This window comes from Neofelis nebulosa, chromosome 13 (assembly GCF_028018385.1).
Source record: "Neofelis nebulosa isolate mNeoNeb1 chromosome 13, mNeoNeb1.pri, whole genome shotgun sequence".
NCBI lineage: Eukaryota > Metazoa > Chordata > Mammalia > Carnivora > Felidae > Neofelis > Neofelis nebulosa.
Window position 1 is genome coordinate 35,973,763 of NC_080794.1, and position 22,429 is coordinate 35,996,191.

Sequence of the window (22,429 nt, forward strand, 5' to 3'; positions counted from 1 at the left end):
ATCTCAGGCCCCAAGAAGCATCTGCCGCTTTGGCCATGGCTGTGGTACCCTCTCCTCCTCCGCAAACCCAGGTGCTCGGGACAGGGAGTCAGGAAACCTGGTTCTGATGTCTTTGCCACCGGCCTCTCATCTTTGAGCCTCACCTTCCTCATCTGGAGGGTGGGCAGTATCGCTCTGCTCCTTGCCAGGGTGGTGACGAAGTTCCAAGTGTGCAAAAGTGCTTTGTAAACCGTAAAGTGCTGCTCCCAGCCCGCCTCTGCCCGCCTTGGGCCAGGCCCTGAGTCTCAAGGCAGCTGCTGCGGTCACAGGCTTGCTGCTCTCCCCACAGGGGGCGGACGACCTCATCTCCCCAGACGCACTCAGCACCGTCAGAGAGATGGACGTGGCCAACTTCCGGCGGGTGCCCCGCATGCCTATCTATGGCACAGCCCAGCCCAGCGCCAAGGTGAGCACCCCAGGGGCCCCAGGGGGCTCGGGGGAGAGGGTGGAGCCCTTTCACTGATGGCCCTCCTGTCCCCCCAGGCCCTGGGGAGTATCCTGGCCTACCTGACCGATGCCAAGCGGAAGCTGAAGCATGTCGTGTGGGTCAACCTGAGGGAGGAGGCCGTGTTGGAGTGTGATGGGCACACCCACAGCCTGCGGTGGCCTGGGCCCCCCATGGCCCCTGACCAGCTTGAGGTGAGGCCGTCCTGCCTTCTGCACAGCCCTACCTCGGACCCTCCCCCGGCAGGGTCTTCAGAAGGTTCCGTGCTCCTCTTGTAAGATGGAGAAACTGAGGCCCCAGGAGGAGCAGACTCAGGGAGGGGCTGATTTAGGACTCCCATTTCGGCCATGTCTCCCCGCCTCTGGGTCTGGCTCTCACCCCTGAGGCTCAGGGCAGGGCTGCTCCCCAAAGCCGGGACTGGTCCTGGCCATGGCAGGCTTTGGCCTTCCGGGGTGGCCTGGAGGCTGCCTCAGTGGCCTGACCCTCTGTCCCACCCTCCCCTAGCACCTGGAGGTCCAGCTGAAGGCCCACCTGAGTACGCCTCTCCCAGGCACGGGGGGGCCACCGACCCGCAGGTTCCAGACGTGCCTCACCACACGGGAGGTCTTCGCCCAGCACCGTGGGGCCTACCCCGGCCTCACTTACCACCGCATCCCCGTGCCAGACTTCTGCGCCCCCTGCGAGGAGGTGAGGGGGCTGCACAGGCCGGGCCTCTGTGGGGCAGAGGAGGCCCTCTCCCGCCTCCCCTCCGGCCCGGGCCTCGGCTGTGGGCACAGCTCTCCTGGGGGCCTGGGAGCTCGTTCAGCCTTCAGATTTGGCCCAGGTGGTTTATTCACAGCTTCGCGTCTGCATGTGCTTGTATGTGCTTGTGTGCTTATTATGTGTTGCAGGTGTTTGTGGCGAATGTGCGTCTGTTGGGGAGGCGTGTTTGGAGCGGGTGTGGGTGTCACTGTGGAGTGTGTGTATGTGTGTGGTGGGTGTGTTTGTGTGGAATCTGCGACGTTCTTCTGGTCTTTACTGGGGGATACGTGGAGAACGTGCCTTTGGGGAACCGTGTGTTGTCGTGTGGGTACGGGGTTTGTGGAAGAGGGAGCTGCGGAGTGCTGGTGTATGACCAGGGTTGTGTGGGCGTGGTCTCTGTAGGGTTGTGTCTTTGCAGGTGTCTGTGTGGTTTGTGTCTTTAAGGTACGGGGGATGCATCTGGGGGGGGGGGTGTGCCCACCACTTCCGGCATGTGGGTCGCTGTGCGATGTGTTGGGTGTTTGGTGATGTGTCCGTGCGGAGTGTGTTCTGTGCCGGGGGTGTGTGGGGACTTCTGATGTGTACCCTGTAGTAGGTGATGGCTGGGGCTCGGATTCCCTGCCCCTGTGGGTCTGGTGGCCCGTAGTTTATCGCCCCCTGGTGGACATGTGCTGCAGTGCTCTGCTGAGGTCAGACCCCTGCCCTCGGGCTGGGTCGCGGGTTGGGCCCTTCCCAGGGAGGCAACAGGGCCAGGGCCTGGGAACACAGCTCATGGGAGCGGCATACACGTTTTGTGTCCTGGCAGTGTGTCTGTGTGTGTGTTTGTGTGTGTGTGTGTGTGTGTGTCTGCTCGTATGTCTGGTCCTGGCGCCTGGGGTAGGGGTGACGGTACACAGGGGTGTGGCCATTTACGTGCACGCGGTGAGTTGAGTGGTGAGCGCACAGGTTGTGAGCCTGACCCAGAACCTGGCACAAGGTATCCCGGGACAGCTGCTGAGATTTGCTGTTTGTGGGGGGGGGGGGGTGGGCCATGTTGGGAGCCTGCGGCCTCGAGCACCTGCCGACTTAGCCCCTGGTCTCCCCACCCAGGATTTCGACCGACTGCTCGAGGCCCTGCGGGCTGCCCTCGCCAAGGACGCGGGCACCGGCTTCGTGTTCAGCTGCCTCAGCGGCCAGGGCAGGACCACGACCGCCATGGTGGTGGCTGTGCTCGCCTTCTGGCACATCCAAGTATGCATGGCCTGTCACGTGTGGATGGGGCAGGGTGGGGCTCGGTCCGGGGACGCTGGCTGCGGCAGGAGGGTGTGGGGGGCAGAGACGGGGCCTGGCGCGGTCCTGGAGCCTCTCCCATCAGTCTTGGGCAGAGGGCACGTCGGGCTGGCAGCGCCCCCGGCAAGGGGCTCCCCGCAGCGGGAGGGTGTGGCCTGGACAGAGGTGCTCCCTGTACTAGCAGCTGTCCTCCCTCAGGGCTTCCCCGAGGTGGGCGAGGAGGAGCTTGTGAGTGTGCCCGATGCCAAGTTCACCAAGGGCGAATTTGAGGTGAGCATGCCCCAAGGGGCCCCCGGGGGACGCCTGGGCGAGGGGAGAGGGCACGTCTCACTGGCAGTCAGGGGATCCTCAGAGCTCCTCTTCATGATGTCACCTTCTTCCACCTCATCATCTCCGTGCTCCCCTGCTCCCATTTCACAGTGAGCAAACCAAAGCACAGGTCCGCTTGGCTCCGGGCCCTGGCCAATGGCGATTGGAGAAGAGCGGGGTCGGTCTAGCCCGGCCCTGCCGCTGGGCTGCTCCGCCCTGGGGGAGGCCCCTGGCCACCATCTCGTCTGGGTGACACCGACGCTGCCTGACAGGCACTTGGGACCCAGCTGTGGCTGGTGACCTCGATGCGGGGTCAGGGCCTGTCCTGCCCCACCCCCGTTTCAGTCCAGGGCACTGAATGCATAGCCACTAACATTTCTAATTTAGTCAGCCCTGTATTGTACGCTTGCCATGTGTCATCAATTCAGACACCCTGCAAGTAGGCGGCTGTGTCCCTGCCCTACAGACGGGGAACGTGGAGCTCAGAGCTGGCATGGGGCTCTCTGGCGTTGGTGCTAGGGTCGGCTCCCGCCTGGTTGGCTGGCCTCCTCACATTGCTCTTGCCTTGCTGTCCCTGCTGCCCTGTCACCCTGGCCTCAAACTTGTCAAGCTCCCTCAGCTTCTTGGCCTTTGCATATGCTGTTCCCTCTCCGGAAACTCCTCTTTTCCTTCCCCTCACTGATTTGCTGATTCTTAGATTTTTGTGTTTAATTGTGGTAAAATATACGTACGATGTAATTTACCATTTTAACCAGCCTTAAAGCGTACATTCGCATTGTCGTGCACGTTCGCGTTGTCGTGCAACCATCGAGTACCTTCGCATTGTTGTGCAACCATTACCATCATCCACCTCCAAGACTCTTTCTTCATTGAAAACTGACCGTCCCCACAAAACAGTAACTCCCCATTCCTCCCTCCCCTCAGCCCCTGGTGACCACTGTTCTACTTTCTGTCTCTATGGATTTGACTGTTCTAGGTACCTCAGATAAGTAGGATCATAGAGAATTTCTCCTTTTGTGTTTGGTTTATTTCACTTAGCACAGCATGGTGTTCTTGAGGTTCCGTCGTGTTGAGTGTCTATTAGAATTTCACTCTTTTTTAAGACTGGGTAGCATTCTGTTGTATATACAGACCACATTCTGTTTATCAATTTATCTGTCGGTCGACACAGGTTATTTTCACCTTGTGGCTGTTGTGAATGATGCTGCTCTAAACAGGGGAGTACAAATACCCATTCAAATATCTGCCTGCACTTCTAGAAGTAGAATTGCTGGATCATATGGCAGCCCGCTTAATTTTTGAACAACTTCCGTACTGTGTCCCATGGCAGTGGCACCATGTTACACTTCCACCAGCAAAGCACCAGGGTTTTTGTTTCCCCAACACCTGTTGTTTTTTGTTCTGATAGCAGCCATCCTAGTGGGTGTGAGGTGGCATCTCACTGTGGTTTTGAGTTGGGTTTCCCTAATGATGAAGGATGCTGAGCATCTTTCCATGTGCTTATGGGCCACCTGCATGTCTTCCATGGAGAAGTGCCTGTTCAGGTGCTTTGCCCATTTTTGATTTGTTTTGTTTTGTTGTTGCATTATGGGAATTTTTAAACATATTCTGGATATCAATCCCTTATCCGATACGTGATTTGTAAGTATTTCCTTTGCTTCTGTTGGTTGCCCTTTGACACCGTTGATAGTGTCCTTGCTTTTGTTGCCTTTGCTTCTGATGTCATATCTAACAAATCATTGCCCAGTGCAACATCGTGAAGCTTTCGTCTGTATTTTCTTCTAAGAGTCTCATGGTTTTAGCTCTTTGTTTAGCTCTTTGATCCGTTTTGAGTTAAACTTGCATGTGAATATCCACAGTTTTCCCAGCACTGTTTCTTGGAAATGGGCCTTGAGGTGGCCCTTAGTGTGGGGTGAGCCTGGGGCTGGGGGCCCCACCTACCCTCCTTGGTTTTCTCGGTGCTCCTCTGGCCCCAGGTGGTGATGAAGGTGGTGCAGCTGCTGCCCGCTGGGCACCAGGTGAAGAAGGAGGTAGATGCAGCCCTGGACACAGTCAGTGAGACCATGACGCCCATGCACTACCACCTGCGGGAAATCATCATCTGCACCTACCGCCAGGTGAGCCTCGCCCGGACCCAGGTGTCCTTCCCCATGTGCACGGCCCGGGTTGTGTTTGACTGGGTGTGAGGTGGCTAGGGATCCTGGGGGACCCCCCCCCTCAGTTCTTAGTTACTTCTTCACCTTCTGCAAGTGATCTGTGAAATGGAAACATACCCTGCCCCAACTCATCCTGGCTTGACGTTGGAGTGCTTGATGTCCAGCACCGGCGATATTCAGAGTAACCGCTGCTGCAGCCCTGGGACCAGTCATGGTGTGGCCGGCCAGAGCAAACACCCTGTCCTAGACCCCTGTGGTGCTGGGTGTTAACCCTTCCGTTCCTGGGTTATGAGGGGCACCGAGCGTCTCGGGCAAGAGCCAGGTTGGTAGATGGGGCCACTCCAAGGTCTTGGCAGGTGGCCATGTAACCACCTGCAGGGAAGCCGTTCAGTGTTTTAGCAGCTGATGCTGCCCGGCTGCCCACCCAGGACCCGTGTATGTCTGTGCTGCCCGGGGCTGGCCCCAGATTGACCTGCTCAGTTAAAAATTCTGTTTGAATAACTCTTTAAGTTATAAGAATTAAAGGGTTGGGGCTCCTGGGTGGCTCAGTCTGTTGAGCGTCTGACTTTGCCTCAGGTCACGATCTTACGATTCGTGAGTTCCAGCCCCGCATCGGTCTCTGTGCTGACGGCTCAGAGCCTGGTGTCTGCTTCGGATTCTGTGTCTCCCTCCCTCTCTGCCCCTCCCTCACTCATGCTTTGTCTCTCTCTGCCTCTCAAAAATGAATAAACGTTGAAAATTTTTAAAAAAAATTAAAAGGTTGGGGGGCCTGGGCAGGTCAGTTCAGTTAAGCGTCTGACTTTTGATTTTGGGTCCAGTCATGATCTCACAGTTATGAGATCAAGCCCCCAGTGGGGCTCCCCACTGGGCATGGAGCCTGCTTAAGGATTCTCTCTCTCTCTCTCTGTCTCTCTCTGTCTCTCTCTGTCTCTCTCTCTCTCTCTCCCTCTCTCTCCCTCTCCCTCTCTCTCCCTCTCTCTCCCTCCCTCCCTTTCTCCCTCACCCCCTCTCTTGCCCCTCCTTTGTGCATGCATGTGTGTGCACGCTCTCTCTCTCTCTCAAAAAAATAAAAAGTCTCCATGAAAGTACAAATTTTATGAAAAATCCAGGATTTCAGCCTATTTAGAAAAAAATGTGCCTTTCAATTAGTTGTCTGCAGGGCTCTGTCATATACAGCCCTCCTGGCCCAGTCATAGGACTTGACATTACCTTTTGGTAACCAGGCTCACCCGCCCCCATTCCAGAGGCCAGGATGCTGCTGACCTCCGCTGGGGGAGGATGAGGATCCCTGAACCCCATGCAGGGGTTCCTGGTCGTGGGGTTAGTCGTAGTGAGAAGCGGTGGGTCGGAGCAGAAGGAAGATATAGAGTCATTCCCCAATATGGCCACCAGGTGGCCATAGTGAGCTGGGCCTGGGCCAAACTCAAAGGGCCTGAAGAGCAGGTCTTCATCTCGTCTTTTTCATCCCTGCTGCACATAGTTTCACATGGGAGCTTTAAAACCTTCCCATGCCTGAGTTGCATCCCTAGAGAGCCTGATTTAGTAGGTGTGCTTGGGGGGCCAGGGAGTGGGTCCTTTTTTTTAAGTTCCCTAGATGCTTGCAATGCGTAGTCAAGGTTGAGAACCACATGGTCTAGGCAGAAGTCCCCAACTTTAGTGAGTTTCAGGATTACCGGGAGGGCCTGTTTAAAACGCATGCCGCTGAGCTCCCGTGCTGAGTTTCCTATTTCGTAGGTCTGGATGTCTGGCAAACTCTCAGATGACGCTGATTCTCCTGGTCAGGAGGGGGGGAGGCGGTGAGGCGTTTCTCCACATCTGGCTAATTATGGTGGTGGTGGTGATTATCGTTTTCATTTGTAGCCTGCCTTCTGGTGTGAAGTGGTATTTCATGATGGTTTTGGTTTGCATTTCCTTTATGACTAATAACGTTGAGCATCTTTCCATGAACGTATTATCCATTTGTCTATCTTCATTTTTTTTTTTAATTGTTTAATGTTTATTTTAGAGAGAGATTGAGAGACAGAGCATGAGTGGCGGGGAGGGCAGAGAGAGAGGGAGCCGAAGGGTCTGAAGCGGGCTTGGCACTGACAGCAGGGAGCCGGGTACGGGGCTCGAACCCACGAGCCGTGAGATCATGACCTGAGCTGAAGTCAGATGCTTAACTGAGTGAGCCACCCAGGCGCCCCCATTTATCTGTCTTCCTTAGAGAACTGTCTCCTCAGATCCTTTGCCCATTTAAAGATTTTTTTTTTGTCTTTATTGTTGACTTGCAGGAGGTCTTTATTACAGATACCAGTCTCTTTTTTTTTTTTAATTTTTTTTTTTTAACGTTTATTTATTTTTGGGACAGAGAGAGACAGAGCATGAACGGGGGAGGGGCAGAGTGAGAGGGAGACACAGAATTGGAAGCAGGCTCCAGGCTCTGAGCCATCAGCCCAGAGCCTGACGCGGGGCTCGAACTCACCGACTGCGAGATCGTGACCTGAGCTGAAGTCGGACGCTTAACCGACTGAGCCACCCAGGCGCCCCCAGATACCAGTCTCTTATCAGGTATATGATTTGCAAAATTTTTCTCCAGTGGCTGCGATTAAAATTCTTTAGTCTGTCTTCACTTTCTTGATGGTGTCCTTTGATGCACGGAAATTTTACATTTTGACTCATCTATTCTTCCGTTGTTGCTGTGTGCTTTTGGTGTCATGTCTAATCATGAGGATTTACTTCTAAGAGGCAAATAGTTTCTTCTAAGAGTTGTATAGTTATAACTCTTACGTTTAGTCTTTGATCCCTCCTGAGTTGATTTTTATATATGGCATGAGATAGGGGTCCAGTTTCATTCTTTTGCATGTAGATAATCCAGTTGTCCTCGTACGTGTGTTGAAAAGACAATCCTTTCCCCACTGAATGGCTTTGACACCCCTACAGAAATCCACTGACTTTTGAAAATGTGGGGGCTTATTTCTGAACTTTCAGTCCTGTTCCATTGATCCATTTGTCTGTTCTGTGCCAGCACAACCCTGTCTTAATTACCATAGTATTGCAGTGAATTTTGAAATTAGGAAATGGATTCTCCAACTCTGAATTTGGCTATTCTTGGTCCTTTGCATTTCGAATTTTAGGATTACAGCTGAGATTTTGATGGGGATTGCGTTGAACATGTAGGTGACTTTGGGAAGTATTGCCATCTTAACAATACTCTTTTGCTTCATGAACATGAGATGTCTTTCCATTTATTTAGGTCTTCTTTACTTTTTTACGTGATGTGTTATAGTTTCCAGACTGTAAGTTTTATACTTCTTATGTTAAGTTTTATTCATAAGTAGTTTATTGCTTTTGTTCTATTGTAGAATTGATTTCTCAATTTCATTTTTAGTTTGTTCATTGTTATTATATAGAAATACAGTTGATATTTGTATATATATTTTTTAGTATTATTTTTTAAATGTTTATTTATTTTGAGAGACAGTATGAGTGGGGGATGGACAGGGGGAGAGAGAATCCCAAGTAGGCTCCATGCTGTCAGCACAGAGCCCGACATGGGGCTCGATCCCACAAGCCCTGAGATCATTACCTGAACCAAAATCAAGAGTCACATGCCTAACCGACTGAGCCACCCAGGCGCCCTGATATTCGTATATTGATTTATCTTACAACCTTGCTAACCTAATTCGTTAGTTTGAATACCTTTTTAGTGAATTCTTAGAATTTTCTATTTATAAGATCATGCCATTTACAAATAGAGATAGTTTTACTTCCTTTTTTGTTTTAAAGTTTATTTATTGGGGCACTTGGGTGGCTTAGTCGGTTGAGTGTCCGATTTCGGCTCAGGTCATGATCTCACAGTTTGTGGGCTCGAGCCCCCCATCAGGCTTTGTGCTGACAGCTCAGAGCCTGAAGCCTGCTTTGGATTCTGTGTCTCCTTCTTTCTCTGCCCCTTTCCTGCTCACGCTCTCTCTCTCTCTCAAAAATAAATAAATGTAAAAAAATAATAATAGTAAAAAATAAAGTTTATTTTAAGAGAGAGAGAGAGAGAACATGAGCATAGGGGAGGGGCAGAGAGCGAGGGAGAAAGAGAATCCCAAGTAGGCTCTGTGCTGTCAGCCTGGAGCCCGACTTGGGGTTCGAACTCACGAACAATGAGATCGTGACCTGAGCTGACATCAAGAGTGGGACGCTCAACTGACTGAGCCACCCAGGCACCCCTACATCTTCCTTTGTAATTTGGATGGCTTTTATTTAATTTTCTTGCTCAATTGCCCTGGTAGGTCCTCCAGTAGAATGTTAAATAAAAGTAGCTAGAGCAGACATCCCTGTCCTGTTCTTGGTCTTAGGGGGCAAGCTTGCAGCCTTTCACATAAGTATGATGTTAGCTATGACCTTTTCGTAGATATTCTTGTCATCTTGAGAAAGTTCCTTTCCATTCTCAGTTTATCAGGGTTTTTTGTTTTTTTTTTTCATGAGGAGGCGTTTTAATATTATTAGATGCCTTTTCCATGTCTGTTGAGATGATTATATGGTTTTTGCTCTTTATTCTATTGACGTGGTATATTACTTTAATTGGATTTTGGATGTTAAACCAGCCTTGCATTCCTGGGATAAATCCGACTTGGTCATGATGTGTGTCTTTTTATGTTGCTAGATTTGGTTTGTTGAAGATTTTTGCGTAAGATTTGTAAGAGATACTGGTTCGTAGTTTTCTTTTTCCTTTGATGTCTTTGTTTGGTTTGGCATTAGGGTGCTGCTGGCCTCATGGAATGTCACTGTCTCACTTTTGCAGAGGAGATTGACGCTTAGACCGGAGAGAGGCCATCATAAGAACATTAGTCAGCTCGGGCGGCCACAACAAAATACCACAGACCACATGGCCTAAGCAACAGAAACTTATTTTCTCATGATGTGAATGCTGGAAAGCCCAGGATGAAGGTTCTGACCGATTTGGTTTCTAGTGAGTGCTCTCATCCTGCATGCATATGGCCGCCTTCTCATCGTGTCCCCTTATGGCCTTTCCCTGGTGCCTGTATGTGGACAGATAGCAGGGAGGGAGAGAGAAAGGCATGGGCCTTCTGGTACCTTTTTTTTATAAGGACACTAACCTTAGAGGTCCCAGAACTGCAGGAAGAGCTAAAAGCAACCTTAATCCCAGTGGTGGGGATTTCACAGGCCAGTTTTATTTATTTTTTTTATTTATTTATTTATTTTTTTTTTAAATTTTTTTTTCAACGTTTTTTATTTATTTTTGGGACAGAGAGAGACAGAGCATGAACGGGGGAGGGGCAGAGAGAGAGGGAGACACAGAATTGGAAACAGGCTCCAGGCTCTGAGCCATCAGCCCAGAGCCTGACGCGGGGCTCGAACTCACGGACCGCGAGATCGTGACCTGGCTGAAGTCGGACGCTTAACCGACTGCGCCACCCAGGCGCCCCACAGGCCAGTTTTAAAAAGGGAAGGACCTTTTTAAGGTTGCCAGTGTATATAACCTTGTGAAACGTATCCGTTTTCAAGAAAAGGAAGGAAGGAAAGAAGGAAACAAAAAGTTTAAAAACCTAACTAACCATTGAATGTGGTTGGCATTTCATAAAAGAAAGGATGTTTTAGTACCAGAAAAGTAGAATGGACTTTATCTCAGAATGGAGAACATTCCTTGAGCAGGTTTGCATTTCTAAATTCCTGTGGACTCATGAAACCGGTTATGGACCCCGATTTGGGAATCACAGCTTTTGGCAACCGGGCCTCTATGTCCTTTAGTCAGAAAGGCACAACACCTCCTTCAAGGTCACCCTGCGCTTGACCTGGCCGGACCCAGAGCACGCGTCCTGCCTGAGGTCAGGCTGGCCTGAGCTGCTCCAGCTGCCTCCAGATTAGAAGGGGCCTCTGGCCCGCTCAGTGCATGCGTGTGTGTGTGTGTGTGTGTGTGTGTGTGTGTGTGGACTCTGGAATGGAGTTCATTAAGGAAGTGGGTTAGATTGTTCTGGGCTGACTGGCAGAAGGAATGTGGATGTGGGAATGGGAGGGGCCTGGGTTCCGACAGCCTCTCTGACCGCCTGCGTCCCCACTTGCCAGGCTGCGTCAGTACTGCTTCCTGGCAGGGCTTGGCTGGGCACAGGAAGCGTTCAGCTAATGGGGGGGCTCTGAGGACCCCTGCAGGGCCGGAGCATCCTGTGATGTTCCTGGAGCTTCCAAGTCCCCATAGAGACCCTTAGATTTTAGTGCTAAAGGACTTACAGAGCGTCCGTCTCCTCTGTTTGCAGATGAGCTAGAGAGTGGGTTGTCTAGGGTCCCCTGTGAGTTGGTAGCAGAGCGGGGATAAGACACAAAAATTCTCACTCCTAGCCCCAAGCCCCTCCCCTGACCACGTCACCCTTCACCTGAGGGTCTTGGTCCCTGTTGTCCCTGGTGGGCTGCAGGCCTCACTACTTGAGGCTCCACAAAGGCAGCTGCTTCCTCTACCCTTTCCCTCCCGTGGACTGACTCCTCTAGAAATGGGCAGGTGCATCTCACCCTTGGTACCTGGCTGTTTATTTAAATTTATTTTTAGTGTTTATTTATTTTTGAGAGAGAGAGAGAGAGAGAGAGAGAGAGAGAGAGAGAGAGAGAATGAGCGGGGGAGGGGTAGAGAGAGAGGGAGACACAGAATCCGAAGCGGGTTCCAGGCTCTGATCCGTCAGCACACAGCCAGACAAGGGCCACGAAACGTGACATCATGACCTGAGCCGAAGTCAGACACTTAACCGACTGAGCCACCCAGGCGCTCAGCCACCCAGGCGCCCCAAGTACCTGGCTGCTTATTTAAACACAGCAGGCACTGGGGCGCCTGGGTGGCTCAGTCGGTTGAATGTCTGACTTCAGTGCAGGTCATGATCTCACACTCTGTGAGTTCGAGCCCCGCATCAGGCTCTGTGCTGACAGCTCAGAGCCTGGAGCCCGCTTCAGATTCTGTCTCCCCCTGTCTCTGCCCCTCCCCTGCTCATGCTCTGTCTCTATCTGTCTCAAAAATAAATAAAAACATTAAAAAAATTTTTTAAAAATAAACACAGCAGGCAGGAGGGCTGTTTGTAGCTTGTTATTATAAAGACAATGTTAGACCATAGTTTCAGCTCATGGACACTTTATCTTGTTTGCTGAGGAGTCTTACATCATCATCATATCTCATGTTCACAGAGTCTGTAGAGTGGAAGCACCCAGTGTCACCTGCCGTCCCCATAGAGGTGGACTGTCACATCGCCCCCCGTTGTGCTCTGGGTGGGTAATGCCACATTGAATGTTGTAGTGCGTGTTGCTCTTTAATCGGTGCAGATAATTTCTGTAGGCTGATGCTTAGAAGTAAGTAAGATTGGTGACAGAGTTGGAAGGTCAGACCTTATTTTTCTTTTAATTATTTTGGAGAGTTTCAAACAGAAAATTTCAAAACTGGGAGAGTGATTTCATGAACCCTTGAGTGCCCACCTCCCAGCTTCAGGAATTACCCATCAGGGCTAGTCTTAGTTCACCTAAGGTTTCCCCCCCAGCCCTCTCCCTGCACCCCCCCCCCAGATTATTTTGAAACAAGTCCCAGACCTCCTGTTACTTCCTCTGCCAGTATTTCAGCAGGTACCTTAAGGGGGGGAGGGATCTTTGATTTTTTTTCTTTTTTTTTAATCTTTATTTATTTTTGAGAGAGAGAGAGAGAGACAGAGTGTGAGCAGGGGAGGAACAGAGAGGGAGACACAGAATCCGAAGCAGGCTCCAGGCCCCGAGCTGTCAGCACAGAGCCTGACGCGGGGCTCGAACTCACGAACTGTGAGATCATGACCTGAGCCGAAGTCAGACGCTCAACTGACTGAGCCACCCAGGCGCCCCAGTGGGGTGGGGTCTTTTAAAAAAAGGTCGTTATCATACTTAAAATGACAGTAGTTTCTTACGATCTAATACCTGGTGAGCGTTTAGATGTTTTCACCTGGTCCCACAGAGTCTGTTGGCCTTGGATCAGGATCCATACAAGTGCCACAGTTCACACGTGGCCGATGTGGCCCGTGGAATCTAGAACCGCTCTGCCCGCTCTTCTTCCCCTGAAGTGTGTCTACTGAGGTAACAGGCTTGCTCACCGGGCATCCCCCAGTCTGGACCCTGCTCGTTGCACCCCCAGGTTTAGCTGGGCCATGTCATGTCGCAGCTCCTGTGCTCCCTGTCCCCGGGTAGAGCCAGAGGTTCGATCAGATTTGGCTTGGTTTCGGCCAGCAGAGTCACAGGGGTGCTGTGTGCCGCCACGTGGGCTCAGAAGGCCCCGTGATCTCTTCTGTGACCTGGCAGCTGTAGCTGCTCGTCCTCTGCGCTCTTTACTTCATTGAGGGTTTGCAAAATAGTGATATGCTGGCTCTCTCGTTCCCTCTCCACGAATTAACTGCAGTACTTACGGAAAGATACTTGGCCGGGGTGCAGGGGAGGCAGGAAGGCAGGCCCTGAGCTTGGGTTTTCACTTGATTTGCTCCTGTTCAAAGGAGGTTTGGGAGGGGCTTCTCTAAAGCCAAGGGGAAGGCTGTTGGGGTTGGTGAGCCCTAAGGTCCCTCCAGAGTCGGATAGATAGACCCGCAGTCGGTGATGAGGGTCTGGGTGACCTGGGTGGGCCGGGAGAAGAAAGATGGAGGGGCTCCTGGGGGGAGGCTGGGAGTTGTTAGAGGCCAGTGCTGGGGGCCAGGGGACCCAGCCCCCATGTGTCCCCACTGGGAACCTGCGTGGGAGGCGCCCCCAGCAGCGGGGGTACTCCTGGCTCAGTCCTTACTCTGTACCTGTGCCTGATGAAGGGCAGACCGTAACAGTGCCTCCATTTTGTATCTGAGGAAGGGAGGCACTGGGCTTGCCCAAGAACCCACAGCTGGTGGGTGGCAGGAGGAGAGAGAGGCCCCAGACCGACTCTCAGGTCACGTCCACTCCGGGTGCCACACGGCTTCCCAAGTCGGAGGCAGTTACACTTCCCTCCCACCTCAAGCCCTGCTGTGGGGGAAAAGAACAACTAGAAACTTGCCCTTGTATTCCCAGCCTCAGAAGGCCGGAGGGCAGGAGCGTATCCCAGCCTCGGGTCACAGGTATAGGAGTGGGGTGGGGGGGGGGGGGGTGGGACCAAAGCTGCATACACATTTTCCATGGAGACAGGCCTTCCCTGGTGTACTAACAGTCCTGGCCGCCCTCTCTGCCTGGGCCCGACTCGGGCTGCCTGGCCTCTGTGGGTTGCAGCTCAGTGATGCCTCCCCCATTCTGTAGAGCGTCAGTGACAGTGGGTCAGGGCCTGATCAGTCCTATGCGTGTGAGGGGCCCAGAATGCTCAGGGCATTTAGAAAACCACCTCGAAAGGAAAAAAAGAGAAAACTCTTTGAACTAAGCCACTCCTTGAGGTTTCGATAGAGGTGAGAAGGCTGGGCCCCAGGCTGAGAGAATCCAAGATGGCCACCAGCCCACAGTGGTGACAGCATCTGGTGAATTAGTTGTTTCCTGCTGGGCCTGGAAAGGGAAAATATTTGTGACAGAAACCAAGGTCAGGGCTCCTGGAGGAAGTCCTGCTAGAATCATTAATGCCAGGGGGCCTTTTCCTTAGCCTTGGCTGGTGACGTTAATTCTTAGTGTTCTGTATTTAACACAGTCTAATGTGTCTCCCTTCTGTCCCTTCAGAAAGAGTTTGAAGAAAAGCTGAGATAAAAGCCCCACAAAGAGAAAGAAAATGTCCTTTGGTCTCAAGTTGAGATTTATTTTATAAAGACTGTAGTGCTTTAACTTTGAGCAGTGCTTTTCGAGTTTTCTCAGAACTTACTTTTTTGTCTCCTTTGGTCCTCAGAGCCGCTGGTAAGGAGATGACAGTGGGATTTACGAGGCCCATTTTACCGAGGAAGGCACTGAGGCCTAATGACACTGTGACCAGCTTGAGGCAGGACCAGAACCTATCTCCCAACTCCTCTGCCTGTATTCCTTTCCTTCTGGATGACCGTGACCCAGGAGGCAGTTTTATTGTGGTGGAAAAAGGAGGGGTCGGCAAGGACGTCCCCAGGCCCTACTGCATGCACCGGCCCGGGTTGGTGCAGAGTGGCCACGAGGTCAGGGGTTGAGCTCAGTGTCCCCAAAGTCGAAGGTTCTTATCTTACGAAAAATATAGAGTGAGACAGTTTTGGCTCTGAGCCCCAGGTGGGGTCTCTCTCAGTCTCTCCAAGACTCTGGCTTGGCCAAAGCTGTTCCCTGGAGACCTCATTCCAGTAGGTAATGTGTCTCCGGGGCCAGGGCCATGCGATCGGAGCCACCCTGGAATGCCGTGTGCTGTCACGTAAAATACGATGGAGGGAAAGGGTTGCTTCCTAAGGCTCTTTCCAACTCAGCCCAAAATTGAGCCAGTGGGTCATCCAGCGGCTGCCAGGACAGGGAGAGGGTGTGTGTGTGTGTGTGCCGCGTGCGTGTGCACATGCGTGCACGTGTGTAGGGCACGCGTTCTCAGTAGCTGAGACCTCTCTCGCTTTCCCTTCCTCCTTGCCGTGTGGCTGAGCTGGAGCAATTTGCACCCTGCAGGGGCGTTTCCTGGTTTATGCAGCAGCAGGCATCCACGGAGCCGGAGCCGTGTGCCAGGCTTGTTTCTAAGTGCACACCCGAGGCTTGGAACTCGCAGTGGTTTGGGAGGGGTACACGCCTCGGCCGCGCCCACTCCGCGTGCACGAGACGCTGCCTCCGTGCGCACGGCTGTCGTTGGTAGGGTCGTGGTTGTCACTGGGGCCGCCTCTTTCTGCTGCTTGTCTCTCTTCTGCCGTGCAGGGTCTCGGCTCTGAAACTCTGACCGCAGGCCCTGCCTGGCCCACCTCGGGCTCTGGAGACGCCAGTCTAGTGAGCAGATAGATGGGCGGGAGGTTGAGTAAGTCCTTGTACGATGAAACAGGAAAACTCGGCCCTGCCTTCCTTATGCCTTCTCGTTCTTTGTCCACACTGCCGGTCTGCCAGGAGAGGGCAGTCTTCTCTAGCGACCTGAGGAGCCCTGGGTGTGGGTCGGAAGCCCTGAGTTCTAGCCTGGGCTCTGCCAGCAGCTCCCTGCACGACCTTTGCCACATTGCTTTGGCCTGCCCGGGCCTCTCCTGTGCCATCTGTCACCTGGGGTCACTATTGCTTCCCCTACCTGCCTTGAAGGGTGGTGGTGAGCACCAGCCGGGGTATTAGGTGAGGTGGGAGCAGGTGTGCAGGGGGTGGTGGGCAGCGGGGCTGGGACACCTGGCCAGCCCACTAGGTTATGTGCAGGGCAGTGGGCTCCTGAGGGCGGGGACCATGCTTGGCACTGAAGTGCAGAGCCCGGCTAGGGGTGAACAACCTTTGGTGAGTGAATGACACACAGAGAAGCCCATGGTGCCAGGTTTAGTCCCTTCCTGCTCTGAAAGTACCGAATAGGAGGTGTTCTTTGGAAAACCGGTTCCTTGTCTACGGGCCGAGGGCCGTTCTCTCCCTTCTCGGGAGTTACAGAAAGCTTCCGCGTGCTTGACGCCCCAGGACAGGCCTGAGGACAGTTTGCAGGGACTCGTAGAAAGCCCCTGGAAGCAGCTGGCACCGATTGCTTGAGGGCCAATGTCCGACAAGGAGTGGGCGGTGTGTCGAACTTTGAGAATGATGGGGTCGGAGCTCTGGGACCTTGCCCTGCGGAGACGAACCAACTTTGAGGGCTGTCTGTTCCCTCCCCAGCCCAGAACCCTGCTTCACCTGGACAGCAGAGGCCACGGGGCCATGCTCGTTCCAACTGAGTGGGTCGGGGAAACGGCAGCAGGGATACTCCAGTAAAAGGGGTGTTGTCTGGTCCGGATTGACTCAGGCCCTGAGCCTGGCCCCACTTGTTCCCCTTGTTTCTCTTTTTGGGCTCCGTTTGCCCGGCAGCCTATGCTGTGCCCAGCTCTCCAGGTGACCCTGGCATGTCAGTTCACCTCTTTGACCTTGATCTCCCCTTCCGGAAAGCAGAGGGGTTGATCTAGGTAACCCCAGGCAGTCTGTGATTTGGGGCTTAATAAAAATGGAAGATAGACCCGTTAGTCACTGACTTGGCAGACGTTTATTGCATACCTTCCAAGTGCCAGGCACTGTGCTAGTCCTGGGCATACCTCAGAACGGGGACGCTCCTACCCTCGGGGGACCCACGCTCTCTGAGGGAGACACGTGAGGAACAGCATATGAGTCAAAGTCCCGTTGTGTCGGGTAGCGATATGTCTGTGGGCGTAGGGGATTGCAGTTTTAACATCTGATCTGGGTTAGGAAAGGGCTTGATGAAAAAGGTGGCATTTGCACAAAGATCGGAGGGGGTAAATGGGAGAGCCATGCTGACATCCAGACAGAGGGATATGACAAGTGCAAAGGCCCTGAGGTGGGGGCTTCCTGGTGTGTTGGAGGGGCAAGAGAGGAGGTCAGCGGCTACGCGGGCAGGGGGAAGGCTGGATGGGGCCTGGTCTGGGATCGCAGGGACGATCACACAGACGTTGGTTTCTCCACTGAGTGCCAGTGGGGGCCTGTGCAGTGGGTTGAGCAGAGGAGCCGACTTAAGATTCTAGCAGGATCACTCTGGCACTGTGTTGAGAATAGGTCTCAGAAGTGGGAGGGAGATGGGGCGCCTGGGTGGCGCAGTCGGTTAAGCGTCCGACTTCAGCCAGGTCACGATCTCGCGGTCCGTGAGTTCGAGCCCCGCGTCGGGCTCTGGGCTGATGGCTCGGAGCCTGGAGCCTGTTTCCGATTCTGTGTCTCCCTCTCTCTCTGCCCCTCCCCCGTTCATGCTCTGTCTCTCTCTGTCCCAAAAATAAATAAAAAACGTTGGAAAAAAAAAAAAAAAAAGAAGTGGGAGGGAGGGTGGCCAGGGAGGCCAGACAGGTGCTTGACTTGAGGTGGTGAGAGGTGAGCTTCATCTGGGAGTGTTTGAAGTGGAGTCAATGAGATGCCCTGACTAGCTGGATGTAGGGCCGAGAAAGCGCGAAGGTAGGGAGAAATGCCAGGCTTTGGGCTGAGCAGCAGGAAGGATGAGCATTAAGACGGGCAGACACGCGGGCGGGCAGATTTGGGGAGACCTCAGGAGGTTCGCCTGGGACATGCTCTGTGAGTTTGAGAAGCCAGATCGATATCCCCCTGGAGCCCACAAGCAGGGGTAGCACGGCAGAGTCTGGATTCCCGGGGGTGGAGGTGCACATGTGGGGTCCCCAGTGTCCTGCCTGGAATCCCGATTCCAGATGGCACTGGAAGTGTGAGATGGACTGGGGAGTCCGTGCTCACCCACCAACCCCGTGCCTGCTTCACGCCTAGTCTGAGCCCTGACACTGACATTCAGGGTGGTGGGGAGGAGGGAAGGTGGGAGCCTGCTTAGAGTCCGGTGCCTGCCCCCAGGCTTGTCTTCCAGACCGATCATTCCTTGGGGAGCAGAGGAGGCCGAGAAGGGGCTGGAGCACTCAGAGCAGGCTTCAGGAGAGCCAGGGCTCGGCCAGGGCCTGAAGGGACGAGTGGAGCAGGGCCAGGCCTGGTGGAGGAGAAGGGCTTTCCAGGCAGGAGCAAGGCTGGGGGGTAAAGGTAGAGAGGCAAGAGTGAGACAGGGTGTGGTTGAGCTCGACTGTGGCGAAAGGGCCCAGGGTGGTCAGAGAGCTGAGCTGGGCGTTTGCAATTCCTGTCCCAGACGGGAACTCTGGCGTCGGGCAGTTACTTAGCCTGGCCCGGCCTCATCTGCAAAATGGGACGTCCCTCTTCCTTCACGGGGTTGCTAGGAGGGCAAGTTAGGATCTAACAGTGAGTTCTGGGTGTGATGTGCTCAGCCTGGCATGTGGTGTGCAGTCGGCCCCAGACACACCTGGGGAGGCACATCAGCCCGGCCTCCGTGGGCCTCTTCCATGTGGCCCAGCAAAGAGCAGAGCTTCAGGAGAACCACTGCCTGCCACGCTGGGCCCACGCTGAGGCTGGCCGACCTCAGGCTGGAGAGAGCTGAAATGCCCAGCACCCCGGCCACCTTTCCGAGGCCTCTTCTATTTTAGGGCTCAGGCCCAGTGGATGAGGAAGCCTTGTCCAGCTCCACCGCAGCTAATGACAGCCTGGCCGGCCGGGCCATTTAAAAATGGCGCCACTATTTTTATCGACAGGAGGTGGCTGGCCTATCCTCCTCCCCAGACGGTGCCAACATGGGGTGATTTTAAGGAAACCAGGGCCTTGATGGGAAGATGGGTCATTGTCCCAAATCATAGCCTGCAATCATGCAGGAATAGCCCATGGCACCTCGTGGGGGGGGGGGCGGGGTGTCAGTGTCACCTTTACTTGTGGTCCGAGTTTAGAGATAATTCTACCCTACTTACCAGTAGGGCTCAGAAGGACACTCAACCTCTCCACCCTGAATATTCCTCAGACTCAGCCCCCTCTGGTGTCTCTGGGAGCAGCAGGCCTCTGTCCCCATGGGAGCGGGGGGCTTGGAGAGGATAGGGCTTGTGTGGCTGTGCCCCGGGCCAACCTGTGGGCCAACCCAGAGCTGAGGGCTTCTCATGCCTGTAGGATGTGTCGTTAGAGCTCTCTAGCTGAAAGTAGTTTAAAATGGTTCTTGCCTGGTGGATCTGGGGGTGACTTCCTCTCCTTTCTAAGAAAATGTCGAGTAGGCTCCAGGGATGGAGATTGGGAAGGGATGGGGTGATGAGTGCCCGGAGTAACCACTTAGGGGTCGGCAGATGGCTGTGTATTGGCCATACTTTGTATCTAGGTAGAAACTTCTTTTAATTTTTTGTCCACTTCCTAATTTCTTTTTTTTTTTTAAGTGTTTATTTTTGAAAGAGAGACACAGAGCACGGGTGGGGGAGGGGCAGAGAGAGAGGGAGACACAGGATCCGAAGCAGGCTCCAGGCTCCGAGCTGTCAGCACAGAGCCCGACGTGGGGCTCGAACTCATGAACGGTGAGATCAGACCTGAGCTGAAGACAGACGCTTAACTGACTGAGCCGTCCAGGAGCCCCTCCGCTTCCTAATTGCTAAGCAAAACTGCACTTTTTTGAGCCCCTGGTTGGTTGGTCCTTAAAACAAGGCACCTGTCTTTCTCTGCTCCATTCATCTTCCTGCAGCAGCCATGGGGCCATTTCCACCCTCACATCCGCCAGAAGCCTTCAGCGGCCCCTTTGTCCATAGGATCAGGGCCTGGAGTGGCTTCCACACCCTATTCTGGGCCCCAGCCTCCCCTGTTGCCCCCTCCCCTGTCAGTCTCCCTTGGACACACCTCACTCTCTGACCCCTTTCCTCCCCCTCTCAGGGCACCTTCCTGCCCTGCTTTTTCCTAACCCACCTCTAATATCACCACCTTTTTTTTTTTTAAGTGTATTTATTTATTTTGAGAGGGACAGAGAGTGAGTGGGAGAGGGGTGGAGAGAGAGAGTGGCACAGACGATCTGAAGTCGGCTCCAGACTGAGATGTCAGCAGTGAGCCTGACATCTCAGGCTCAAACTCATAAACTGAGATAATGGCCTGAGCTAAAGTTGGACCCTAACCGACTGAGCCACCCGGGCACCTTTTTTGATGCCCGTCCTGGTCCAGCCCCCTGCCCTGCCTTGGTCCCCTGACCCGGTTGCTCTGGGTGCTCTGCAATTGTCCTCTGCCCCCCACCCAGACTGTGAGTGTCACTGCAGGCAGGGCCTACGCACGCTTCCTCTTCCTGTTGTAGTGCTCTCTCCTGCTCCACAGATGACCTTGGCTCTTCATGGTTTACAGGGGCACCTTACGTGCTGGAGCTATCCCACCTCCAGAATCATGGGGGCTGACAGGTGAAATGGCAGAACTGGGACCAGAGCCCCATCATGTCTCCCAGGGAGTCAGAGCAGTGGTCGTGGGCCCTCCCTGCTCTGGGGCCCCATCCACTGCCCACCCTCCACTCCTGCCCCATCCCTGGGGACCCAGAGCTCCCTCTGGATGGTGTGGGTGGGCTGGCTGTGCAAGTTTCTGTAACCACTCGCTCCTTCCAGGGAAGGCTGTTACCTGAGGCAGAAATGGGGGGTAGGGGAGCTCAGGCCCTGCAAACGGTCCCCCTCCAGCTCCTGGTTCTTGGGGCTGTAGGTCATGTCATGTCTGGGGCCTTCCTGCGGTGGCCCGGAGGAGACACACTGGGCTGAGCTGTGTCCCCGCGAGAAGGCTTTCAGCCATGGCCCGGCTGTTGGGAGGCCGCCCTTCCTGGTTCCCGGAGGCCCTGGACTGGCTGTGCCCCCTCCCGCAGATGTTTCTGGCACCCGAGGGAACAGCCTCTGAACTACATCTTCTTCCTGGAGCACAGAGAGCTGCTCTGGGCCCTGGAGGGTGTGGGGTGAGAAGGGGCGGGGGTGAGATGAGATGTCGTGTTCCCTCTCCGGGGCTCAGCCTCCAGGCTGGGCTGCGTGTCTGTGGCAGGTCAGAGGAACAACTCAGACCTGGTGGCAGGGACACTGTCCAGCGGGGGAGCTGACTCTGTATGTCTTGGGGTGCCCACCGATGCCCATGCCAAGAAAGCCTCAAGAGGACCCCATTTAAGTCCCCTTCCTCCTAAGCATTAGCCTCCTGTGAGTCTTCTGTTAATAGGTCACTCCTACCCCCAAACCTTCAGTGGCTCCCCCCATGCTAAAGCCATGGTGCTATACCCTGGCCACAGAGAATCACCCGGGGAGCTTCTTGGAACCCTGATGTGTAGGCCCGCAGGCTCCCATCTGATCGGTCTGGGCTGGGCCCCTAGGCATCTGCATGCCAGGGTGGGAACTGGGCTGGAGTAGAGGGTAGGCTTCCACACTTGGCTGCCAGTCCAGCTCCCCTTCCTGTCCCCTCACACCCTCGTTCCAGCCAGGCCAGCCCCTTCCAGTCCCCACCTGCCGGGCACCGGCCTCACCTCTGCACCGCCCCACAGGCTGTTCGCTCTCTCCACCCACACAGCCCAGCCAAATCCCACACTCTCTGGGAAGCCTATCTTTAACCATGTGGCTGTCCTTTCTCTCCCCAGCATGTCACCTGGTGCTGTTCTCCTAGAAGCTGCCCAAGGTGGCTCGTTAAACAGATTGATGTCCCTCCACCCAGTGCACACACAGCTCTTTCTTCCCTCAGCCACCGGATCTCTTGTTGATCCCCGGCCCTGGTGGCCTTTCTGGGATCTGTCCCAGCCTTGCCGGAGGGTCGGGCCAGGGCCGAGGGCTATATTGACTCTGCCCCTGATCCTGAGCCACTTGAGGAATGGGCGAGGAAGTCATCGAGGGACCGGTTGGGGTCAGAGGCCAAGAGGGGGGTCCCCCTCCCAGACAGCGATACACTCACCTGCCCGTGAGCAGCTGGAGGCCACGGAGCCTGGGCCACGGGGGTGTGGAGGTGTGGGGGGTGGGTGAGGCCGTGCTGCATCCGCAGTCGGAGCCCTGACGGCTTAGCCTTGCCATCTGTTGGCCTCTCCTGTAACCAGGGCGGTGCCCTTGGCCTTGCTGTCTGAATCCCTTCCTCCTGTCCTGGTGCTGGTGCCGAGGGCAGCCGGGGTGTGAGCGTGTGGTGTGCCTGA

General features: G+C 54.2%; 1 protein-coding gene across 3 annotated transcripts in view; it reads left to right on the forward strand.

Moving 5' to 3' along the window:
* Positions 1-22,429, forward strand: part of PALD1 (phosphatase domain containing paladin 1) — a 74,812-nt gene that overhangs the window by 48,670 nt on the left and 3,713 nt on the right. For 2 of the 3 annotated variants that reach the window (XM_058696591.1, XM_058696590.1), the window contains exons 13-18: positions 329-445; positions 523-678; positions 989-1,171; positions 2,315-2,455; positions 2,693-2,764; positions 4,780-4,920. In XM_058696591.1, coding sequence (XP_058552574.1) covers positions 329-445; positions 523-678; positions 989-1,171; positions 2,315-2,455; positions 2,693-2,764; positions 4,780-4,920 — 810 coding nt within the window. The remainder of the gene's footprint in view (positions 1-328; positions 446-522; positions 679-988; positions 1,172-2,314; positions 2,456-2,692; positions 2,765-4,779; positions 4,921-22,429) is intronic. The other variant, XM_058696592.1, reaches the window with a different exon arrangement.